Here is a 26,171-nt window from a genome sequence, read left to right as displayed (position 1 = left end):
GGGCTGTATAATTCAGGGATGTAGGCCTATTGTGCATTGTACAAGATGTGGTCCATGGAGAGAAATTTTGCGGCTCGCGTAGGTAGGGGCGCCAATTTTAATGGTGTCATGGATCATGATGTAGCTCCCTGAATTCACCAGGTAGCCTATACATGTTACAAGTGAACACTGAGCAACTTGATGAAAGATGTATTATTACGTCCATCTTTCGCATCAAAAGTTTTGAGATGATTTTGTTACAATGTGGGCGGGCAGCCTCAGTATGTAAAATCGCGACCACATTACATTATCAGAACCGATGTTACTCAAAGCAAAAATTTTGAGTGCTGTGGTGTGCTAAACCTAGAATAGATTATAATGCTCAAAGTGTGCTTCTCGCGTTCCGTGATCAGATCAGCTATTGCTGCAGCGAGAAACTACACCTCAGTGCATATCACTATGATGGTTGATCATGCCATGTCAGCTGATGATCTTAAGTCAAAGCAGTTGAAGAGTCACCAAAATGATGACATGATAAGCAGGCACGAATGAACCATTCCACCTGGCAGGCAGTTGGCGGTTATACTGAATACTGATAAAGCCTCGACCAAGTCCGGTTTATAGCAGGAAGTGCGTATCGATCGCGATGTTACATATTACTTGAAGATGTCATCCATTCGACAATTGATCTATTTTCTTTTCTACACCAATTAACACGAAGGCGCGCACCCAACAAGTCTTGTATTAATGTGTCAGTGCCGAGCAATTAGATGGAGCGTCGCAGTGATAAGATATAAAATCGACTATGCGTTCGCGGCATGCATAAGTGCGCGATGGGTGCCTGTTCTGGGATCTAACCTTCAGTATGGTTGATTGGTTATGTCATATTAACGTTGGTTGAAATGCAGATCGTTCGGAAGGTAAGATATCACGCTAACATTCGTCTATGGTAATGGAATAATGCAAGACGTTGACAGTTGACAATACATTCTGAGGGTAGAGTTGTGGTATAGCCTAATACTTATACTAGCGCAGTGGTTCCCAATCTGAGGTACGCGTATTACTAGTGATACGCGAAGGTCATCCCCCAGATGGTACGCGAGTAGATTCTACTTTTTTCGACCGAAGGGAGTTATTAGTTCAGATAGGGTTGAATTTGAGTTTTTTGAAGCCGTCGTCGTCGTGGGTAGGGCAATCCTACCAATGAGTCATTGGTAGGATTGCCCCTACCCACGACGACGACGACGACTAGATCTCTTCACCGTAGTGAAGAGATCTAGTCGTAAATCATTGGGATTCTTACCTAACCAAATATATTTGACCACAGCAATTCCAAATGGATCCACTACAGAAATCATATACTGCACCATAAAATAGGCAGTTTCTTTTCTGTTTTGCTGCCTTCAGCAGCTCAACCCGATGGAAACAATTTGACCACCTTCGGCGCGCGTAATTTATGTAGGTAGTACGCGAGCACTGCATAAAACCTCGAAATGGTACGCGGGTGAAAAAAGGTTGGGAACCACTGAACTAGCGTCATATTTATACCAACCACTCCGTTACAACGCGGTTTCTAAAACTGGGGTACGCACACTCCCAGGGGTAACGTACGCTAGATAAATTTCGGGGAAACGTTAAGGTTGATGTGGCAAGCGTTTAGATTGCCGCGTAACGTTAGTCGTTTCATCTACATTCAACATTATTTGCAGTGAATTTTTGTTGCTCTATACTGCCACGGTAATGAGAGTTACTACGTAGCCTGCTGTAGATTTCTGTTCAGTTCTACCACAACCTGAGATTTTATGATTTGACTCGGGTCAACTCAAAAAATAGCCATGTGACTTGACTTGACTTGACTCGAGTCAAAATGTTTAATGACTCGGTATGACTTCTGATCCGAAGGTATTGAAGGTATAGTGACTTGATCTTAACAATGATCGACATTCATGGGCAGTTGTACTTTAATTGTTTCTGTGATAGGTTCTCGTCAATTTCCGTATGTCATGGACGAGATACATCCAAAGGTGGTCACGCTCCGACCGACCGACCGACCGGACGGAAGAGGAACAGGATTTCATCGATTTTTAATGTCGTCGTACTGAATCCGGATTTTGAATTTCCTTTGAATGTCCGATTTTAGCAGGATTTTCCGCTTAAATATGACCAATTGGCTTGGTTTAGCAGGATTTTTTTTACTCTAAATTTCGAATTGCCGGCCAGAGCCGGATAGATTCGAATTCCGCAAATTGGGAATCTGACCAAATCTGGATACATCGCGAGTTCTGCTGGTGATGACCTTTCTTTGTAAAGTATTTGCTTGAAGAGCTCATGCGCATACTACTTTGCTAACGTCAAATTAACGACTGATCGCAAAAGGATAAGGATAATCGTTGAGTTATTTTTTTCATCTGATCAAGTCACACACAATGCGATGTCATGAACAGATAGGAGGATGTCGAACGACACGCATCAGTAGCGAACCTTTTAACCTATCATCCACCTCGGCCTAGAGTGCCAGATGTCACAGTTCTTTTTGAAGCCGCGGCCCTTTCTACTAGTTCTTTCCATTCCTTGTGAGTGTTTTCTTTCGTTGGGTCTTTTCTGGGACTTTTGTCAACGTAAGAACGGCAACGGTGGGGAATAGGAGCCCAGATAAACCTCCGACGGAAATCGAACTGGGTTGGCCACATTTGTAGGCGCTGTCACCGCTACGCTATGTCCCCCGCTAAGTCCCATTACTGCGCGTGTATCGCACCGCAAACTTGTGAATATGTGTGTTTGAGGACTGAAGAGCTATCGCATAACGACCAACGATAGAATTTTCGATATAATTACCTTAGTGTTTCAGTTTCAATAATTCAGCCCCGACATTAAAAAGGTTAGGAACCACTGCTTTTGTCGGTCAATCGTCGCTGACAGCTTGCAAAGTTGCAAGATCCGTCTTTACTACCAACGAAATATGAACACTATTGCGGCAATTAAGTTCAAATTTCGACAGGTTGTAGGCCTATAGGCGCCACACAGCGTTTGGTTGGTCCGCCGATTAATCTCAAATGATAAAAATCTCTCAAAACATTACTTCACTGGCCAAAATCGCAAATTTAAAAGTCAGGGATATACAATTCATACATACATATATCATGGCGAAAAGCGTTTGATTTGGCGCGGAAGATGTCACGTGGAGGAACTCTCACAATGTAACAGCTGTCCCAATTCCGTCATGCGCGAGAGCATAAATAGGCCGCGCGCGAAACCACAACCGTGACAGCACAGGCAGGCACAGTCTTCGAGACACGTGTTCTCAGACAGAGCCCGCACACTGGTCGGCGCGCTCCGTGCTTCAGTCGTAAGATAGACAATTGGCTTCATTTCGCTTCTTTTATACTTTCTATTTGTTACTGAACCGCAGTGTTATTTGAACCTGGTAAATCTACAGGTTTCTGACCACTAATTATTACTATTTGACTGTTCTGTGTTATTAAAGAAATCTACTTGGATCTGCGTGTGTGATCAGGATTGCAAGAGTACTCAGAGCGGTCATTAGTCAGTCGATTAGTGCGTGCAACGGGAACTATAGCTGTAGCGTCTACTCCAATCAAGCACTATACAAGCGTGTCTTGCAACAAGTCGTTGCATTGACCGCTACACACAACATCAGTACGTGGTACAACTAGTCACAACGACCTAACTGTTTTTGCGACCCACGAAGACACGTGAATACGTAAATGTGGCACGCCGAAGATATAGCATGCCCACTGTTGCCCAGCCCAGATTAAGGCTATATATTGCATTACTGGTGACTGAAAAATCCAAAGGATCTCCAGTTTACTTACAACCAGTACTCATCCGGAATTTCAGATGATTCAGAAATGATTTGATGCATCGTGCTATTGTAGCCGATGATGCATCCATCATGAACGTATGCTTTCATAATTATAGTATTGCAAGCTAAGCGGGAGGGTGAACGGATTCGCTCAGTATGCGTTTCGGAATATATATGTCTTTGTTGACTACGGCCTATTGCGTCGATTTAGCTGAAAGCTTACTGGCCAGAGATGACAATGTGAATGGTACGTATAACTTATTGATTGCAAACCTTTCTTACGATGATATTCAATTGATATCATTCGAGGCTGTGCATCAAATCACCAGCAACCAAAATTTGCCAATCAAATGGTGGTATGGTGGCATAGTGAGATCATTATTATAAAGTAGTTAGTACAGGTAAAGTGGCAAATAGTGAATACTCCGGAGAGCAGTCGGTCCTCTAAGAAAAATGGTGAGATTGAAGTAGACTTACGAAGGTCCAGTGAAGTCAAATTGCTATTCACTCCATCGAATGCGTAAAAAGCGAATATTTCAAAACTTGAGTTTGGGTAGGGTTAATTGAACATGAAAAATGAAAATGCAATGGTTTCAGGCAACAGGCAGATTATTCGAGAGGTGTGTCCAAGATCTTCCGTAAAATACGCACAGTTGCCAATAAAATGACCTGTTCTGTCAGCTCAAATCGCAAGATGACTGGTATTTTTGATACGTTTCAATAGGTATATATTTACGACGCCTGTAGGGTCAATGACCACGTAGCCGTACTAGCGCAACGTGCCCTTCAGCATATTTACTCGCATTCTTTATTCAGCTCTGCGTATTCCAATCGCCTTTTTTGCTTCTTTTGTGTGTATGTTTATGATATTTGAGATGGCAGGCTCAGTGAAGGGCATTCCGTTCTGTTTTAGAGTTTGGGAATGATATCCGAGCGGTTAGTCTTTATTTCACGGTCGGTTATGACTGGTCTACATCCCACAGCAATTTTACTTGGTCGTTTTCTATCTATGGCATTGGGGTCGGGAACCTTTTTCGTCCAAAGAGCCATATTGGCCCTATTTTTTCCATTTTAACTCCCAAAGAGCCATACATATCAATCAACTGTTACGTCACAACTGAAAATTAACCTGGGTTAATTGTATGTAATATACACTATCATGAAAGATACGCATGAACGGAGTCAGCTTGAACTTAAATGTTCTGTTAATCATGTTTCAGGTACATGCAATTCAGGATTTACCTTCGTCAACGCCTCCTGCCGAGATATCGATGAATGCACACCAAAAACAAAACCTAATGCCTGTCAACTCAGCGGCGATTTCAATAATATTTGTCACAACACGTATGGAGGGAACACGTGTTCCTGCATTCCCGGGACGAACAGACGAACGCTCGTCGGAGCCCCCCTCGATTTTAATTCTAGTCAACTTCTCGAACCTTTCGATGAAATTGGGCTATCACTTTGCTTGTGTGAGAAATTGCAACACATATAAGGATATTAAGATTTATCAATTGATTGGGATTCTATTTTCTTGTCGAGACGTATAGCGATACCACCGGAGAATCGTATACTATGCGGGTCTGGCACAAGCCATCTTTTGAGACATTGGTGCGTTTGCACTGCACTGCATATTCATTAATAATTAAGTCAAGATGTATGGTATATACAAGCTAAGATATATGAATTAACCATATATAAAACATGTCATACGACCTTGATATAGGCCTACTATACTGTGCCATAACGCACATAGTATGGAAAAATTTATATTTTTGAGTGGTTTTAAAAGATCTTCACATTCCCAGATGCCCTTCAAGTGCAGCAATCTCTCAACGAAAATGTAACGTCGAGATGGAACGTTACAGAGATTATCAATAATACGAACAACGCTCTGAAACGGACAGAAACTACGGGAGTACTGGATATAATCATCCAGGCCTACGATGCCATACAATCAATAATAATGTATGAGTTGATTACGCGAAGCCTTGAAGATGCGACGATTACAAGTTTTCGGTTGCGGTACTATGACGCAGTGGAGGCAGGGGTTTGGTCACGAAACGGAAGTGTATTCGCTTATGCTCCAACCTCCGGTACGTCGTAGATCCCTTTCGACCAGCCCACCAGAATTTAGAGCGGGGGCTCCATATCATTTTAACGCTGTGGCTTTTTTGAAAATATTGAAAAATCAATGACCCTTATTTTTAAACTTTTCGGTACTTCAAACTTTATAAGAAAAGGTTTATACAGTAACCGGTAGTTAGAATGATAAAAATCATACAAACACCAAGCGGAAAAAATGACAGTACATTAATTACCCAACATATTTAGTTACTGTGAGTGTTTAGCTTGTGTTTGGTCTGATAACGTCTTATTTGCTGGTTTGGTGCTGGTGGAGGGAAGAAAGTAAAACCAAGATAGAGAAGTAGCTTACGGCTGTTCAACTATTTTAAAATATTTTGTTATAGAAGAGCATATCTATTTCCATAGCTCACGTGAAAAAATCTCATGACCTTCAGGGTATGAACCACTGATTTAGAGCTATCTGTAAGTTGACTAGTGGGTGATTACGTTTCAGCTCAAGGTAAATGCAATGCAGTAACAATTCGGTCTAAAGTCAACTCCACGTTACAATACAATTTCACCGACAGTAAAGTGGGAGACGTCTTGTTCTCAGAGCAGACATGTTCCGTGGAAGGCAAGTAACATATGTATATTCATATTGTAGGCTATATATTGGAAATATGGAATGCTTTTACTACTATTGGCATGAAGGTGATAGACGTTTTACAATTGCTAGTATACTGCGGAATCTAAATGCGGAAATCTACAGACCTATGTATCGAGATAATATGCAATATATCAGAGGTGGCAATCCTTTTTGGCCAAGGCTCAAAATGCGGTGTTCCAAACTCGAGTCACTTCAGTATTGATGACCTTTTGCTTGGAGCTAGATTAGGTATGGATGGACGCAAGACTTGCATTACTACGTACCAAAATAGCTGACGTTTATGTCGTGAAGAATCAACGTGTTCTCGAAAGTACTTTCTCTCACTATTCGACTCGAATCAGTAGGATTGATATTCGAAGCATTTTGTCGAGCCCTACTTAATTCTCTACTTGGAATTGCCCAGTCCCACTTTTCAACCATACTGGTTGGTGTTGTGATATTACACTGCTAACGGCGAGGTACACAAGGTCTCGAGTCACGATTGATGAAATCGACACGGTGTTGTCAACCGCCCGACCCCGCATACACTCACAGGTAAAAAGCGAGTATAATTAGGAATTGATTTTTTTCCGTGCAGCGCGGACGCCTTGCTTATTGCTATTTTTACATTGCGTGGTTCCTAAATTGTAAATAATGTTCAACTATTTTAGGGTTTTATTTACTTAGGACCTAATCCTAAATATCGAGTTGATTATGGATAAGTGGTGCAGCCAGGGTGAACGAGGTAGCACGGCAGGAGTCTGTGTGCAAATATGAAGAAGAATAAGATGAGTAGGCCTCGGGTTTATTGCACCAGGACCCGAAAATAAACGAGAAACTTTCGTTCCACTATTTTTTAAAACTAAGTTTCCACAAAACACTGGATGAATGGTGAGTGCGGCCAGTGTGCTTCTAAATGGTCTTCCGTGATCGGTGAAGAAGCATTCTATGTTATTTTTCTATCTCTGTACACTGAACATGGCCTTTGTGTTAATATAAACGAGCAAGATTGTTTGGAATTGAATGCGCGTATGTTTGCAACCTCGTTAGAATAGAAAGTTGGAATTAACAAAAGATTCATTGCATTATAGAAAACGAGAAAAAGTTGTTTAAAGGACTTTCTACTCTCGTAAACAATTATTTAAGTGTGCCACAAGCTGAAAAACGTTTTGAACGACTTCTGTAATGTGTGCTGTGTTGTAGGCTCATACAAATCCCTCGCCGTTTCCCGGTCCATTCCAGAGTACTATGGTTTATCCGGCGAGAAGACATATATCTATGTCTATCCATCTAGCTAATTCATAATCTTATCCCAGTAAAGACAGAGCATTGGTGCAATGAAAATGGGAATCTTTACGACAGGATATTCTGCTTCAACTTCATGCGAAAGCATTGTGACCGAAGATGGAACGGTGTATGCGTTCCTCAACACCTCCCAGTTAAAGGAAATTTCGTGCTACACCATGACGGCAAATGATCTATCAGAGACGGTAAGCATAAATACTCACAAAATCAGACTCTTGGGCATAGAAAATGACATGCGGGCTTGGTGATATTCTTCTGAGATTCTTCCAAATAGTGTTCATGAAATTACGTAATCTGAACGGTGAACGCGCGTAATGTTCCCGATGTCATTCTGGGTTGCGTTGCGGTTTGTCATTGCTGACTCATTGGTACCGCAATAGTGCCAACTGCGAGTAACGCGTTACAAATAATACCTCGCATCATTTCCGATATATAAACAAATTGAATTACAGTGACCATGCAGTGGATACTAGTATTTCTTCCGCTGCAACCTCTATACAACTAAAGGCCTTTAGGACAGTGGTTCTTAACCTGGGGGTTATTACCCCCAAAGGGGTAATTTACCAATTTTACGGGGGTAATAGTCATTTTTTAAAAACTTGTAACGCTGCACTGAAATATTTTGAAACGTAAATATGAATGTAGGCTAACTTTTATTTCTGCGCGCTTGTACATATTTTGTTTCACTTAACACACCATGCCTACTGTGATATCATATCAACCACTAGTGATTATGAATAACAGGGTCGAATGTAGCTTAGTATAGTGCTAGGTAAGTCATAGCCATACCGATCACTCACAAAGGTAATATTTAGGTATTTAGTTGTCACAGAATCCGCTTTCACTGGAAAAATGATAATAAGTATAATAAGTAAGGAATAACAGAACCGCCACCAGCGGGAACTTGAATACCAACAAATTGTCACTTATTTCTGTCCTAACCCTAATCCTTTGTGAGGTTACCGCATACTCAAATAGGTGTGAAATAACTGTAAAATCCTACGATCGCTCACGCGGGTAACGAATAACAGAACCACACCGGAGACGACTTGAATACCAACAAATTGTCACTTGTAGGTATAACTCCAATCTTTCTTTAGGAGTTTAATCTTTTTGAAACTGAATATTACTTGAATTGATCAACTTTCAGCTCCGTTTTCGATTTTTCACACAGTCGCTATATGTTTTCGCGCTTCTAGAATAGGGTTGACTTTAGTTGCGTCATAAGAATCATGATAATATTCAATCAATGTGTTAATTTACCAACTTGAAATCTCACTCGCGCTATACAAGCGAAGTTGAATTGGGTCCGGATATGTTAATTTACCACCTTGGCATCAGGATAATATTATTCAAAGTCTGTAAACATGGTAATGACTTTTATCAATAATATCGAAAATTTTGATCTCGTGGTTGTCGGATCATTCACACATTGATTTGAAACAAACCTTGAACACACAACTCTATCAGTGATCTATTATTATTTTTGTTGTAACTGAGTTTCTGGAAAAGTGATAATAACAGGGTCGAATGTAGTTTAGTATAGTGCTAGGTAAGTCCAATTTATTTTCCAGTAGTGGGGATCATATATTGTTACGCATACTGGCAAATTGAAAGACAACGAGGGTCGTCCAAGTTCAGCTTTACACCTATAATGCAGTAACAATATCATAGAAATAGATTTGTCAGTATTGAAAAGTGTAGGGGTCTAGTCTAGTCAGAAAAATTAAGTCAACATCATCAAAATGCCTTCGAAGAAATGAGGGAAGATATTGGAACCTTTTGGGTTGGCCTTCAAAATGAATAACCAATCTTCCTCATCATGGGTTGAACTTTCTGATTGAATTTCATTCAACTTATTGCCGTGAAATAGGATTTTCTGCAATGGTATCTATCAAAACGAAATATCGAAATAAGTTTGCGATTGACAATTACATGACATGATGTCTATTATCCTCTCCTTTGTCTAGATGTGACCACCAGTTAACACAAAAAGAGCCGCAGTCTTCCCATTGACATGATATTTTCAACAGGCATTTCAGTGTACATTATGACGTCACGTTATGATGTAATATTATGATGATGTCACGTTATTTTTTGAAAAGGGGTAATTGCATCCCATCATTTTCTTCTTGGGGGTAACGATATGAAAAAAGTTAAGAACCACTGCTTTAGGAGAAAGCGGGATGTCTCTCGCGACCACCTCTTATTTGACGTCACTGCGCAGAGTGCGCACTCTGTAAATAACTATCATAAACATTGATTTCTCATTGATTAATATTCAAATTGAAAACCACGAACGACAGGGAAATCATATAGTCTATATAAATGCTGTCATTCATGTGTCTTATTATATTCTGGGGAATTTGTGAGTCATAGTAATTATCGAAAGCAGGTCGAACACTCGAACATTGAATTCCATAGTAGTGAAACAGACGATTGAATGGCCTTTTCGAGGCCTTCGGCGTTATGAAACCGATATCTAATTAGAATGAATAGGCTACTGAATACCTACCTGTAGGATGGTAACCTAAATTCTGAGTACTGTGGGTATTCGATACATGCATATAGATTAGGGTTGCCATACGTCCGGAATTTTCCGGACATGTCCGGAATTTCACCGTTCAAACTAGCGTCCGGGAGGAATTTCTAAAATATGCCAAATGTCCGGAATTTTGAAGACTTGACGTAGGCTCATAATTATTTCGTAAATCAGCATGAAGCAATATTTTTTAGGAATGATTATGCTGATGTATGATATTTTTCTTCGCGCTGCGGGCGATTTACTATCACATTTATTGATTTTAATATGAAGAGTAGGCCTACCACCCTTGCAAAAACTGCAATAAAATATAAATAAAACCAACCTTCATTTACTGGAATAAGCCTAATTGTAATCACAATTATAAGAGAACGGTATATTCCTAGAGGTCGTTAAGACCGTGTAAATGCTTTATTCAAAGATAGTGGTTCCAAACGGGGGTGGGGGGGTCGTTTGCCTTTATTCTGGGGTTTTTGATTACGTTGAACGTAATTAGCTTCCAAAATAGTTCGTGAGTAAGTCTGGGCAAAGGGGCTGACTTCTTTTAGTCATCAGTTCGTCAAATATTGATCTGGGCCACGAAACATTTTCAAATTGGAGATGGAGTCGCGACCATAAAAGGTTGGAAACCACTGGATGTGGGATGTTTATAAAGCTCCGTGGTGCGCACCGGCATAATGCTGATAAACAATCTTATCGGTAGGACATGAACATAACTTAACTATGTGCAATTACGCTCCCTGTATTTTCGAACTCATCACCCTCCACCAGCTCTACCGCTAGCTCTGATCATGTGGGCGGAGAGTAGTAACTATATAGTGATGTATGGAACGACCAATATTATTGACAGAATTCATTCAAATAATTTAACGAGCAGATGCATTATAGAAACCAGATTCATATATCAAGTCCCCCCCCACTGAAGTTGCATCGATTACCCTATAGTGTGGGCTCAAAATCATTGTTTATTTGGGCGGGAGGGGCTTAAAACATGTGCTTTCGGTTCCGGTTACACAACACACAGCCACATACTCCTGAACCGAATGGGGACCACCTCTGGTCAATGAGCTATGCTTTGCTAGTGTGACGTCATAACTCATTTTGAAATCCACTAGTGGGCGTTAACGAGTTTCCGGAATTTGGGTTGCTGAAATATGGTAACCCTAATATAGATGCAAAAATGACGATAAATACCACTCCAGGTAACAACGATGCACTACACAACGACATCGATACAATCCGTGACCGATACTTTGAATTCTGTGTCTGCATCGTTTACTTCTTCAACTACTGATTTGGCAGATTACATCAACGTCACTGCAACGTTAGTGCGGAATACAAAGGCTTCACATGCGGAGGTAAGCAGGGACTTTTTGTATCAACGTTCATGTGCTTTCTTTCGTGCACTGCCGCAGTTTCACATAAGCATACATTAGATATCATGGGCGCCACAGGCAAAGTAAAGGAAATAAAGCTACCCATAGGATACAACCCTACTACTAATAAATTCATATGGTTCATGCGGCTAACTCAGGCATAATTGGAGCACTCACCCTTTACAAAAAGGATGTGAATTCACGTCGAAAAAGTGGCACACGTAAACAGCATCTACCTCGGAACTATGCCGCTGTATAAATCAAACATTATACTCTAATACAAATGATGATTTGCTAATTAGAATAAACACAGATAGGGTGCGAAGGAACGTCGATACGCAACAAGTTATACTGGTAGGCATGCCGGGTTTATAACAATGTTTTACAACAGGAATCAAAACCGTCTTTTCCGCAAATTCATTGAGACAACTAAGGAAGCTAATAGGGATGGTGTGAACCTCTGAAAGGTTCAGGTTCGTGTGAACGCAAACCTTTTTGAAAGGTTCCGTGTGAACGCAAACCTTTTTGAAAGGTTCTGTGTGAACGGGAACGTGAACCTCATGGACGTCACGTGACGTCATATTGCTAACTCCAACCTTACATTTCAGTGAAGTGATAGCGTATATTATTATGCACGATATCTGGCGACGACTCGGGCCATATAATGCCACTATGCTGAAATACATATCGACTTTTCAAACCTCGCCAAATGTATCAACGGGGGCAATCAAATGATATAATAATACCATAAAATCAATATATACCGTCGCTTTGCCAACAATTTCAACGAGGACTAGCAAGGGAATATAAGTTTACACCTTAACGGGTCCAGGCCAGACCGGACAATGTATATTCGGCGTCTGAGTTTTGCCACTTTGATATTGAGCAGAGTGTAAACGGGTTTTTATGCTGGCTACCGATGTTACCCTATTAACAAGTTATACAGCAGAAGCCAACACCCCAATCTCACGGATTTGGCTTTTATGGTACAATAAACATATGTAATAAAGATTGTCCCCGTGCGGCTGCTTGATTTTGTACATCATGTAAACGACGGCGATATCAATTCCATCCGTTGGCTGAATAAGCATCATTCGCCGAATACCTATGTGTAGCGCATTTCGCCCTCGATGTTGTGTGATTGCGGGTCAAGATCACAGCAGAGAGTCACTAAATATTCGAGCAAACTTTTGTAACAAAGCAAGTAATATTTTTGAGATTGTCAAGACACATGCTCGTTTGGTGTTGATTTTTTATGCTGGCACCGCCGTGCCTCAGTGGCCCACAGTTGAAATTCAAAAAATTTCAACCTAAGATGTTATAATGAAGTGAAACTTGTAATATATGGAAAAGGTTCACAGTGCAGAACCTACCAAGGTTCGTTTGTGAACGTAAACCTCTAAATTTGCGAGGTTCACACTCAGAACGCGAACGTGAACCTCGCGTTCACACCATCCCTAGGAGCTAATGAATGTATATATAGAGAAAAAGAAAAATGCCGATTGATAATGATGATTCGCTCAAATCAAGCAATAATGAAATTTAGATGGGAAGCATAGAACATTCTAGAAACTCTGCACCCCACAATATCAAGCTAGTTGCAAATATTACATATTGGCGGGAAATTACGATTTTATGTGATTACGTTATTGGATTATAAATTTCATGTTGTTAGATGTAATACGAAGCCTCTAAAACAGGAATCGGAAAGTATTCGAATGAAGAAAAAGAAGACACTGCGTTTCGCAAAATATACTTGTTATAAAAGCAACGCCAATCAATCAACCAGTTTATTAATATTTTCATCATTTCAAAAACTTCACAACGCTGCGATACAATAAAAAGATAGGAAGGTGTCGAAACATCGAAACAACATGGAGTAGCCTTTAAGATCAGACTCCCACCGATCATCATCATCACGTGATCATTCTGTCGCTTTCAGGTTACTCCGCGGAGTTTAGCAAATTTCATGGGCTTTGTCGATAACGTACACGATGCCGTTGACGGTTCTCAGCAGCACGGAAGCTCAATGCTCAATTCGCGACAGAAGCTGACAGTCGTGGCGTCATTGGACGATTTCGCCAGCCTCGTAACAATACCGGGAGATCGGTTGACTTACAGTTCAAGATCGAACGTTTTCCATGTGAGGGGTTGTGTCATGATCGAGTATGGAAAGTAGCGCACTATATCGCAAAATATGTAGATAAAGAAAGTCACATTCCCCCTCGGGCTCCGCGAAGCATTTTCAGGGGGACCGCGAATGTTGATGACATAATTTGTGTATTTTTTCAATTAGAGAAATTGCGAGACAGTTTCGCTTCATAACTGCTAATACTTCATAACGTACATTAACATAATGGCCATCTGAGATGAAATATTATACAGTGCGAACTCATTTTAATTTCCAAATTGCAAATAGCCTACTGATCCAAACATATTGCTGTTTAGAAATGTTTTGTTGGGGTTTTGGAAAATATTTGATTGCACAAACCCTTTTTCTCCTGTGACATACTAAACCGCTATTCCAGAATAACTTCAAGATGAGCTGAAAAATAGATATGACTATGCTGGACGTTATGTATGTTCTTAAAAATCTCTTACCCGCTAACGTTGCGCGATATAATTACATTCGCCACCACCTATATTTTTTGTGGAAACGTCACTCGTTCATATGAAATTATCAACACACGGCCGCGTATTTCAAGCAATTTAGCTACAGAATTAGCTTTGAAAAATAGTAAAAGCCTTCTTACTTTACATAAATAGTAGGCTATGATGTTATTCTCAAGAATGGTCATTTTGTTGATGTTTATCACTGTCCTACAGTTGATATTTGCACAGGACAGATGGCGGTTGCAAGATAATAGAGCTGAAATTTAACTAATACTTTGGAGTCTGCGGGGGTACGTGACGGTCCAAAATGGGTGCGAGAAGTCAAGAAGGTTGAAAAACACTGCTATAATACATGTCTAAGCGACTTCAAGTGGAGGTATAATGAAAGGTATAGAAATTACTAAATAATGTCGTTAGTAAATCTAGATTTGGACGAGCGGTCGCCTAGTTTAGTAGTTAATCGGCGCTGGCTATCTTTAGACGAACCAAGCAGGGCTGATGACCCGGTATTCTAGTAGAATATCCAAAAATATATTTAGTTTCCTTGATACATATGTTATCTCACGGGGTTGTGAATACAGTTTCACTTAGAAACGTGACGCAAACTTATCCTAAAACTACTTTCTACTTTTCAAATCCAAGTTGTAAAAGGACGTAGTTTTGCGGGATAACTTTTCACGTATAGAAATGTAAGTAGTCTAAACACATAAATATTTGGGAAAGTAGGCAAAACCTACTCGAGTACTTCGACAAAGTAGAAATGCTGACGACTCTTAGTATAACATAACAACCAACGGGTCGAAACTCTTCGACAGATATCTTCACATCCATTTCACAGGGTCAAAAGATGAATTGTTCAAATCCGCGACACGCATATCTCAATGAGTCGATGACTGATGTTGATCAAACTGCTTCGTCCATAATCCCAGCGTCTGCGTTTCCGAATAACTGTCGAACTGCCAACGCCGTCTTTCTGTTCCATGTGAACGCAACGTTCTTTGCCCCGCCGTATGGGAACAACGGGAAAATACATAACGTAATTACATGGCTGCATTCAGGTATCGAAAGACCGCTTACCATTTCGTATTGCAGGTACTGAGTTTGCAGATTGCTGGTACTTCTCTAAAGGGCTTGCGCGAACCAGTCTCTCATTCATTTTCCTTATCTACAAGAGCATCAGAAAAAGTGAGTTCAGAATTGCATATCGCCAGCGTTGTTACATAATTAGAAAGTGGAGTTTTAACTTTGAGAACTAATCATTTCACCGTATATATTGGACCATGGACCTGTGAGCTGAAAAAGGCGGAGATACATTATGATACCAATATTCTACCGGGGCCTACGATATTTAAGTATCTTAGGTATCTTAAGTATACTTAAGTATCGTAAGCTCCGATTCTACCTTTCAACGGCGAAAAACGTAAATCTTGAAAGTGGCACCCGTTGTCGCCTGAAAATATAATGATGGGCGACTAAGCAATTAGACTAGAAAATATCTAGTTTTCAAGGACTTTCATTGATAAAATATGTTCACTGAGAGCATTTAACACCCGTAAATCACTATCTACCGTCGAAATAATCTATAATCTAATGGAATTTATTTATATATACCCTGGGTTTCTTGGCATAGTCGATTCTTGCTGTATTATACTGTTTAAAATTTCAATAGTCTTGAGATCGAATACAAAGGGGAGATATACGTAAAGAAACAACAAATAACGCTATGAAGTCGCTGTACTCGGTGGCATCAAATTTGAACGATGCAGCCTCCAGGACACCTGTAGTAAAAGGATGAGATAACCCAAATACATGTAATGGCATGTCACTGTTGCAGTTGTTGACTTACACTTCAAACATGGTTACCGCATCAAATAGTGAATAAGTATTCGCTGCTGGTGTGGGCTTCTCAGTGTCTACGCATTCTTTCCATCATCACATTATTGGAGGGCAATTTGTCGTGACAACTGATATCAAATAATAATCCGATGGACTGAATACACATCCGCATATAAAACAATCACGATCATTTTTCTTAAATTCCGAAGATTTCATGAGAACGCGTTCTGTAAATCCTCCCTACAGGACTTCGTTTCTCACCGATGTGCCTACTTGGACATATTGACAAACGAATGGAAATATTCAGGCTGTACGACGACAGTCTTGCAAAGTCGAACTACTTGCGATTGTGATCACACTACCAACTTTGCAGTCATTGTGGTGAGTTCAAACATGCTGTTCTTATCAAGTCACGACTCCTATCATGATGTTATCGAAGAATAACCTGCTAAAATAATATCTCAATGGCATGTTTACCTGTTATATCATTATTGTGTTGACGCGATTAACATTCTGTATTATATAGACAATAGTGTACATAATAATGTGGCGAAAGGTTCATGGTTCCGTCGGTATTCTCACATTCTGAGGTATGAATATGAGACTGCAGATCAGGGAAACTCGACTATTTTTAGAAAACTTCCAGATACAAAAGTTTGAAATTTGCTTAAATCCATTTTACCTCTCATGAAATAATCTACTGTCAGACGAAAGACGGTAAAACTATATAAGACATGTGGTAGAGCGATATTAGCAAATGTAATAAGCGTAGGTATTTATTCTTCTGTCAGTCATATCAAGAAATGAGTTTGGTTCACAGTGTATTTGATTTTGCTTTGATTTTGTTGACAAAATTAAGTAAATACTGAGACAGATAAGGTCCGATCAAACGCTGAAAATGCAGTGTTTGGATCAAGTCACTACCTTCGAGTCACGAGTCAAGTCAATTCAATCGATTTTCGAAGGTGAGTCGAGTCAAGTCAAGTCACTTGTTGTTTGGAGGTGACTCGAGTCAAGTCGAGTCAATTCAAGTCAAGTCACGTGTCAAGTCACAATTTAAGTCAAATTTAATTTTCGAAGTATGAGGGAGGATTCAAAGATAAATATACGTGCAACATGCGTTGTATCGCTCTCGCACGCTTAGAGCTGCTAATAAAATACCTGAGTCAAAATAAAGGATCGAATACGAAGTGCCGAGAAGTTGAAACAAATTGATATGGTACAATACACCCTAATGCACATCGTGAGATTATTAACGCATTAAATATTCGTTCGATTCAAATCATACAAGGGGTTGGCTAAGGTGGGCACTTCGCGATGTAAGCACTGATCCGTCTAACGAACAGAGATACGTTACTATTAGATTATTCTACGGCTAGTAAAGAAACTTAAGCCGTGATAACTTCGTTTTCTGTCAATCTATTTGTGATGTAACAATGGAGGATCAGCGAAAAGTACAATCAGTGATTGACTGATTTATTGCTCTCACAAGTCACACCAGCCTATCGCGAACAATCCTGACATCAAAAAGATGCAGCGATTTAATCGACACCGTTTACTAGATGATTGAAATTGACTCGTAAATTTTGCTCCGAGTCACGAGTCAATCCACATTTCTGAAGCGCCGAGTCAAGTCAAGTCAAGTCAATTTTGCAAAGTGACTCGAGTCAAGTCAAATCAAGCGAAAAATTGACTTGAGTCTGACACGAGTCAAGTCATGACTCGAGTCATCCCAACACTGTGACAATGTTCGCATTCGGACCACGGTCTGCCAGTTGAGTAGCGGCCATGTTATAGGAGCTTCCATATACCACTAACTTGGGTTGCATTTAAAACAAACGGTGTTTAAAAACACTTCGTTTGAAACATGTTTCAAACAGCGTTTTAAACAAAGGCCTGTTCCAAAAAATAGTGTTTTTTTAAATTGTAAAATTGTGCTACAATCGTGAAATACTTTCCATAAACATGTCGTATGAGCCTACGGACAATTACCACCGGATATAGCCGACGTATATCGATATGGGATGGTTGGAACCCTCAAAATCGTCGGTTCAACAACAATGGCACAGATATGTCGTCAAAGGATCTATATCTACCATATGTTTTCAATTGTCAATGTCAATCCACTACGATGTCACAATTGAGTATTCGTGACGTCATTACTTAAAAACAAAAAACAAAAATGCAATAAAGCATGTTTTAAACAAGGGCCTTGTTATGAACATGTTTGTTTTATATTGATTTTTGTTTTAAATGCAACTCTATCACTAACCCTATTATATATTGTACCACTGGCGATATTTACCGAATATTGGGAACGGTACTTTGTTATGGATTCCGTTGACAAAACCATTCGTACGTAATGATTGGTTGCGTGTTTATCAACAGCAAACCTACCCAATACCAAACAGTTTTGCGCTGGACGTCGTGGGCTATATTGGATGCGGAACGTCTATAGTCGGATTGATTTTGGTCTGTGTGATACACATAACGTTCAAGTGAGTATACAATAAATGTAATCATTTATGCAGACGGTATTTGTGAACTAGCAAGATTTCATGACATAGACAGAGGCGGACTTGAGCCATTTTTGCACATGGCCCACTAAATTCGTAAAGAATTGACGTTGACCCATTAACGTTCAAAGAAAAAACACCAGTGTCGAAACAACGCAATATATTTAACAAATGTAATATTTATCAAATTTATTGTGAAGGTTGTTGCTCTATTTTGTCCAGCGGCTTTGTATTTTGGGTGCTGTGGATGATGGCAGACAGCTAAAGTAATTCGAAACATCAAGTCAGTTTAGACTTTATGTTCGTCAACGGGGAAATACTGACTCACACTATCAGGTTGTAGAGAAAGTCAGTATGGTTGTATGAATTCTTTGATGATTTCGGGAGATCAAGAGGACACTTGGAACCGTATTTGTTCGTATTAACATGAGTTTTATTATCAATGCATAGCATTTAACCTCCAAGGCCTACTAGAACAGCATACATGCTCATTTCTTGATCATGGCAGTGTTGGGATCTAGTCACTACCTTCGAGTCACGAGTCATTGCACATTTTGACTCGAGTCAAGTCAGTCAATCGATTTTTGAAGGTGACTCGAGTCAAGTCAAGTCACTCGTTTTTTGGATGTGACTCGAGTCAAGTCAAGTCAAGTCGAGTCACGAGTTAAGTCACAATTCAAGTCAAATTGAATGTTTGAAGTATCAGTGACGATTCTAAGTCATTGCATTTTGCTAGCTGTGTGAAAGACAGAATAATTTGCCATTTATCTTACATCAAATAACTAATATAAAGTTCAATATGCATGCAAGAAGGCGTCTATCACGCACACGTAGAACCGCAAATAAAATACGTGACTAACTATTTAGCTATGCTCCAGTCTGTTATTATATCAGCCAATAGGATCGAATAGATAGAAGCCTCGAGAAGTTGTAACAAATTGATATGGATTTGAATCATACAAGAGGGTTGGTAAAGGCGATCACTCTGCAATGTTAGCACTGGGCCGTCCAGTGCAACCAGGGGAAGCGGAGTTATTGCCGTCAAAAAATTTGGATTTGAATAAAATAGTATTTACGGTGAGCACAACTATAATAATTAAATAGTATATTCATATTGAAATGAACCCGAATATTTTCGGCTGACACTCGTCAGGGGTAATCGTCAGCAACTAGTAGAGAATTGGAAAGAACATTGTATATCAACAAAGGCAATTAATTCTGCCATCGGCAAACATCTGTTGGATAATCCGATTTGTGCGAATAATTATCGAGACGACCGATTTCGAATCGTAGGTCGAGGCCGTTCACAATTCCATTTGTGTGCCTTGGAATCAACTTTTATCAAAATACACCAACCAAAACTCTGTCAACAAAAGGAGTTCGTGTATCACCTAAAAATAGTACATTGAACGCTCTCTCATTCGAAATTTCTTGCTGGTGACGTCATATTTTGTGATACGATTGTTGATATACAATGTTCTTTCCAATTCTCTACTAGTTGCTGACGATTACCCCTGACGAGTGTCAGCCGAAAATATTCGGGTTCATTTCAATATGAATATACTATTTAATTGTATATTGAAGTTCTGTACCTCCACGAAGCTCTACAACTATAATAAATAAACAAATAATCGGTCACCGTAAATACTATTTTATTCAAATCCAAATTTTTCGACGGCAATAACTCCGATGTCACTGGTTGGAATTGAACCAAATTTGGTGAGCATCGTTTCTATAGACAGCCTAACACTTTCATGGGGTGAACAGAAAATTTTAAAAAATTTTATCATTTATTTTTACATAATAAATATAAACTTTCTTCTCCTGTAGCAAAGCGGTTGCTGGCTGGAATTGAACCAAAGTTTGTGTGCAGGCTTAAATTAGGTAACCTAACAATTTTATCAAGTAGCCAGTACGATTTGAGAAAAAATTCAGTTCTGAAGAGCCCTAGTGTCTATGTGCAATATAATTCATTTCCACGAATGCAGTGGAATATGGCAATGCCAAGAGATTCGTCATGAGCTTTCCCAGTAAAGGAAATTTTGATTCACCGAATCCATTGTGTACAGATTTCAATTTTTGCAAAAATTCTGTTGGAGGGTATTGACTGATAACGTGCAGCTCATTTTGTGATCTTGCCAAAGCAGCCCATTCTTCCGACAAATTATCAAGTTCATCAAATAATATCAGAAATTGCACAGCTCGAGGAATGATTGATTTTATTATTCTTGTGTTGAAAAGGCTGTTAATTAACGGATTCAAGACACTTAAGTATGCTGTCCCCTTCAAATGAAAATATTGCCCGAATCTGCAGGCTGAGTTCAACAAGAAACGACAGAGCATCAGAGCGAAATCGCACTTCATTTTTTTCAGAGACTTTCCCTCATAAGTACGGATTCACCGCGCACCATGTTACGTAATAATTGCTTGTTTCTGCACCACCACATAGAATTGTTGAAAAGAAACACAGCCAGAGGCACCAAATCGCCTTAATAGCGATCAAGTTAGCGTATAATTTAGTAGTCCAAGGTTAGAATATTCATTGTTCGCATAATAGCAGAAAAAAATTAGATTAGCAAAATTTTGCGAAAAAAGCACTAGAACACTAGGATGACCGAAAAAACACTAGATCTAGTGTTGAAACACAAGGAATGGCACCACTGTCTTCAACACTCTATTCCTATCAAAGTTACAATACGAAATTCTTTGTTGGGGTGCTGTCTGTAAGAATAAAATTGACCCATTGCAAAAACTTCAACATCGGATCATCCGTATCATTGCCAAAGGCCCACGGGGGCCTGGATGTGCAACTGATAAATCGCTTCTCAAAAGATTTGGTGTTCTAAACATAGAAGATATGAGGAAGCTAGAAATTGCCAAGTTTAGGTATCAGTTCCATTGCGGTCAATGTCCCTCAAATTTCTACGACTACTTCACCTCGGAGACAAAAACGCACAAGTACAGCACACGCGCTTCAACGAAGAACAACTGCCATATGATCAGGACTGAATACCAGAAAACGCATTGTTCTATCAAGTAGCCTATGCCGGACCCCGATTGTGGAACAGCATCTCGCCGGTTATCCGACAGTCGTCGAGCATGTCCGCATACAAGTCGAAATACAAGCAATTTCTTCTAAATGAATACTAGCCAGTCCTCAGGATTACCGGACCACGACCTCCGCCACATGCCACTTCATTTTGTCGCTTGCGTCTTATATTCTCTGCATTACCTTTCATTCAGTGTGTATGCCTCTTATTTACTTCGCCTAGGCTAAGGTGGGTGTCTGATCTTAAAGGCTACTCCAAGTTGTTTCGACACTTTCCTATCTTTCCATTGTATCGCAGTCTTGTGATGTTTTGAAACGATGAAAACATTAACAAACCTGATTTACTGTGACGGAGTTTGATATTGTGACGCAACCATGCCGTCTGAGTGCGCTCGAGAACGAGAGTTAGAATGCTCAATCGGCTGCGCAACAAAGGCCAATACGTTTGCCGTTTGCGTTACTTCTCAGCTGCTCCCAGACGGCATGGTTGCGTTACAATACCAAACTCCGTCACAATGCAACATTCGAAGCTGATTTTGGGGGGTTCCAGAACCACGATCAGAATAAAATTTATATTTTCGCAATCAATGCCGCGGTAGATTTCGTTTGATACACGGACAAAGTTATACTCATGTGAACAATGAACATCCATTTCTCCCGCAACAGGCCGATTATAGGTTTCTTGTAGGCTGACGCAAGAATTCATACTATTCTTTTGATATGCCATGATGAATGCAGCCGAAAGTTATAGGCGACGTCGCAGTCTTTGACAACGTCGCAGTTATCAGAGTCGTCATGAATATGTGATAGCATTGATTGTAATATAAACGTTTGTGCCATGATTGCATGTGAGATTGTGGGTTCGCCTGTCGACGAATAAATTGCCTGCGGGTAAGCATAAAACAGCCGTGTTCGACAGTGAGCTCGACCCACGTAGAACTGTGGAATTTAGTACAATATTCCACTTGAGAGACATTAAAGTAACATTCGTGGCGTGGTACATCGTATAGCAGTGGTTCCCAACCTTTTTTGTCGTTATTCCCCACTTCTGATTTATTCCGAATGTTCATTCCCCAATACCCAAAAGCATTTGTTTGTTTGAGTACAAAGGCACACAACCACAACAGTACGCAAGACAATCGGCTATAACTGCAATATAAAACTATAGAGTATGACATACTCTATACTATAATAAAACGCATTGTGAACCGATTTCGGTACCCCTCAAAATTTAGCGAAAGCGTTATTTCATGTCATACTGGTCGTGCTGGATGCGTTTGTGACGCCATCATTGGTTATCTGGAGAGTTAAAATCGAGTTATTGTGAACAACACGCAGTATCACTTTCGATACATACATTCCAGAGCACTTAACTGGCAACGGTAATCGCGCATGTGTCTCCGTAAATATGTAGACTATCCTGTATATAATGTTTAACAAATGCGTCTATTCCCAACAAGAAACCATTGAATTCCCCACCAGTGGAGAATTCCCGCCAGTTGGGAACCACTGTCGTAGAGGTTGGGAATTACGGCCATGTGTATTTGTAGGTACCGCACTGTCTGCATACAATGGCAAAGTCATCTTGTAGGCTACATGAGACCATCTTAAAGCTAAAATATCAGTCTCACTTATCCACTTAAGCTGTTCTTCATGCACAAGATGAAACTACCATTCATTCCTCATTAGATTAATTACGGTTTGATCTACTACTTAACATTTCTGGAGCCGAATCTTTATTTGATTTTTTCTTGTGTAAGCATTTTATTCATGATATCCGATATTACAGAAAACTCAGGACAAGTCTTGTATCGCAAATCCACATACACCTCAGTCTCAGTCTCCTTCTTTCGTATGTGACATTTATAACAGGAGTCCAGAGGCCAAGACCACACGTGCCATGTATGACAGTTGCGGCAGTTCTTCAATTTAGCCTACTATCGGCGTGGGGTTGGATGAGTGTGGAATGTTTTACTATGTACAAGTGAGTTGTTCCCATGGAATATTTTATCATGGAATATTAGCAACTGGAATTATATGCCTAAACTGTTACAAAGTAAAGTCCAATGCAGTGTTCATTTCAATTTTTCTCGTGCTTTCATCAGTGTTGATCGTTCCTAATTTTGTAGCAAAACTTGACCCGATCAGCACTAGAAGTGATTGTCATAAAAATACTTGATGTATGAATCTATATATGTATCCAGTACTTTACGAGGAATTATCTACGAATCGTAGACAATATATATTCATATCTGTCATTCGAGATTTATCACACAGTACCAACTATGTAGGTATGTACAGTAAGCGTGGACGCTGTAAGTTTTTCAGTGTCGTCGCAACAAGTCTTCATTTGCTTTTGATAAATGATAAGTTCGGAGATAAAAATACAATATAACTTATTGGAGAGAACTGGCGAACACATTACGAAGTCTTGTTGTAAACATAAACACGTCTACGTTGAACATAAACAGGCGACGGTTAATCTGAATGACTATATATCCCAGTTAGGTTTACGAGTGAGATTATAGCATTCACCTGATCATTAATCTCATGAGTCATGACTTCTACAACGACTCGATCCATGGATTCTATAGTGCCTCAGTCAAATCGTATTTTCGAATGTTTTGCAGTCGACATTGAGTTCAAACAGGTATTCAAGAGACAAGTCGATTCATGGTACAGAGCTATCTGATCCTGAGTCTGAACAGTCTCCCAGATATGTTTGAACTCAAGTCCAAGGTCACACGCATTGGTGTGGGACAACCATGAAATTTGGAAATCATGCTCCATAAAATGGATTTCTGATCCATTCCGGATCCAGACCCGTCGTTGATTACTTTCCATTGATACATCAACGATAAACCAAGATTTGCCATCAAGCATGTTATCAAGCTGTGGTGAAATGATGAAAGCTGTTAAGAAAAAGTTAATTCAAAGCATCGCTTTACTTGATTGTGTTCCTCGTAGACTGAATGCACGTTACCAATTACAGGAAATTCATTTATGTTTTTGGGAAAATGTCCTCAAAGTACATGTTGAAATCGAGCCTAACAGTGTACGCTGTATCGGCGACGCTGACGATATCGACAATCCTTATTTCACTGTTGAGCGAAAAAGCAATTTATGGAGAATGGCATCCGAGAATGGACAACGGTATGTGCACTAGTTTCAATACAATTTTCGGATAGCGAAATACATTCCCATGTGTGCCATTCTCAACGAAAATATTCGTCACTTTTTTAAAAATCCTACATACAACGCACGGGCCTCTGAATAATCCTTGAATAGGATGATAAATACGAGAGTGGTAAGGATTAGCCTGAGATGTGATAAAGGGTTTCATGTATCATCAATAACTTCAAAACAACTGTGTCAGTATGAGCATCAACATACCCCGAAGTCGGTTAATCTACTGATCAAATATGTCACGTATTTGATGGCTACTTAACTGATGTCGGCTGTCGTGTTCGTGGCTTTGAACCCAAGTCAGAATCATAATTATATAGTCCGGGCAAAGTATAATTTCCGCATAGCAATTTATAGGTTGTACAATGAAGATACTTGATTCTATAATCCTTTTTCAGGTGATAATATAGTGCTCCATATATTACTTGCAGGCGGATGACCTTGCATATTACTCGTAGCATATTGATAGGATTATACTATGCGACGTTAAGCGTACAGTAGCTCATCATTAAATTTTTGTCGACTATCGTACACCAATTGCAAAAATGGATCCGGCCAATACCAATGAAAATCATTACAGATCCCAATTTTCGTCCATCACTATATATCAGCGATCGTCTTTGTTGGCTGCATTCGTTTTCTCTGTACTGCGGGTTCCTGACACCAATCGGGATTTTACTAACGGCGAATGTACTCGGCTTCGCGAGAATTGCTTTGGTACTCTTCGGTAGCAGAACAGAAGTGAGTGCGGTTAAGTTAATTTTAGAATACCGGTTTTCGTTTGCCTTTCATCGCTTGGGAAATTTGCACTGTAATTACCACTTGAGATATTTCATCTTCGCCGAGGAAACAGGCAAATTGTTACAGGTCTCCGTTTGCACCGCTACAAGAATATTCTGTTTTAGTTGTCTGCGTAAGATTTACCGATATTCGTATGCAGTTTCATTTTACATCGTAGATTTTACAGAATGCCGCCGAAACATTCGATGACATCACGCTATAAATCCATAAGTGGAAAATAGGTAGAGTTATCAGTGCACTGCGTGGGGTGTAAATCAGGTAAACGGGATTTTTAGGTAATAACTTATGCTTTCAAACCCTTCCAAAGCGTGTAAATGAGCCAAACACCTATCCATAAGGATTTGTGCGTCAACTCATTTTCATCCGTTGTAAGAAGTGTGAAAGCAAAATTTGAAACCTCAAAGTGACGTTGACCTGTTGCACGCAACCATG

The 26,171-nt window shown here is 39.9% G+C and overlaps 2 protein-coding genes across 3 annotated transcripts in view; both read left to right on the top strand.

The window, feature by feature from the left end:
* Window positions 1-3,451: 3,451 nt before the first annotated feature.
* On the top strand, window positions 3,452-6,511 carry LOC145440015 (uncharacterized). Its single transcript, XM_080317676.1, has 4 exons — window positions 3,452-4,049; window positions 5,023-5,274; window positions 5,611-5,898; window positions 6,384-6,511. The coding sequence occupies exons 1-4, from the start codon at window positions 3,959-3,961 to the stop codon at window positions 6,509-6,511; spliced, it is 759 nt and encodes a 252-aa protein (XP_080173802.1). The 5' UTR covers window positions 3,452-3,958.
* Window positions 6,512-7,836: 1,325 nt separating this feature from the next.
* LOC145439898 (adhesion G-protein coupled receptor G5-like) overlaps window positions 7,837-26,171 on the top strand; it is a 45,735-nt gene continuing 27,400 nt past the window's right edge. Inside the window, exons 1-10 of one of the 2 annotated variants that reach the window (XM_080317562.1) lie at window positions 7,837-8,005; window positions 11,565-11,720; window positions 13,681-13,881; window positions 15,190-15,387; window positions 15,444-15,536; window positions 16,434-16,568; window positions 18,576-18,685; window positions 23,542-23,736; window positions 24,745-24,905; window positions 25,519-25,679. In XM_080317562.1, coding sequence (XP_080173688.1) covers window positions 7,853-8,005; window positions 11,565-11,720; window positions 13,681-13,881; window positions 15,190-15,387; window positions 15,444-15,536; window positions 16,434-16,568; window positions 18,576-18,685; window positions 23,542-23,736; window positions 24,745-24,905; window positions 25,519-25,679 — 1,563 coding nt within the window. In that variant the 5' untranslated portion in view covers window positions 7,837-7,852. The remainder of the gene's footprint in view (window positions 8,006-11,564; window positions 11,721-13,680; window positions 13,882-15,189; window positions 15,388-15,443; window positions 15,537-16,433; window positions 16,569-18,575; window positions 18,686-23,541; window positions 23,737-24,744; window positions 24,906-25,518; window positions 25,680-26,171) is intronic. The other variant, XM_080317561.1, reaches the window with a different exon arrangement.

This window comes from Botryllus schlosseri, chromosome 5 (assembly GCF_051294905.1).
Source record: "Botryllus schlosseri isolate E-star chromosome 5, Bs_hap1, whole genome shotgun sequence".
NCBI classification, from domain to species: domain Eukaryota; kingdom Metazoa; phylum Chordata; class Ascidiacea; order Stolidobranchia; family Styelidae; genus Botryllus; species Botryllus schlosseri.
This window is presented reverse-complemented; position numbering and strand designations above follow the sequence as displayed.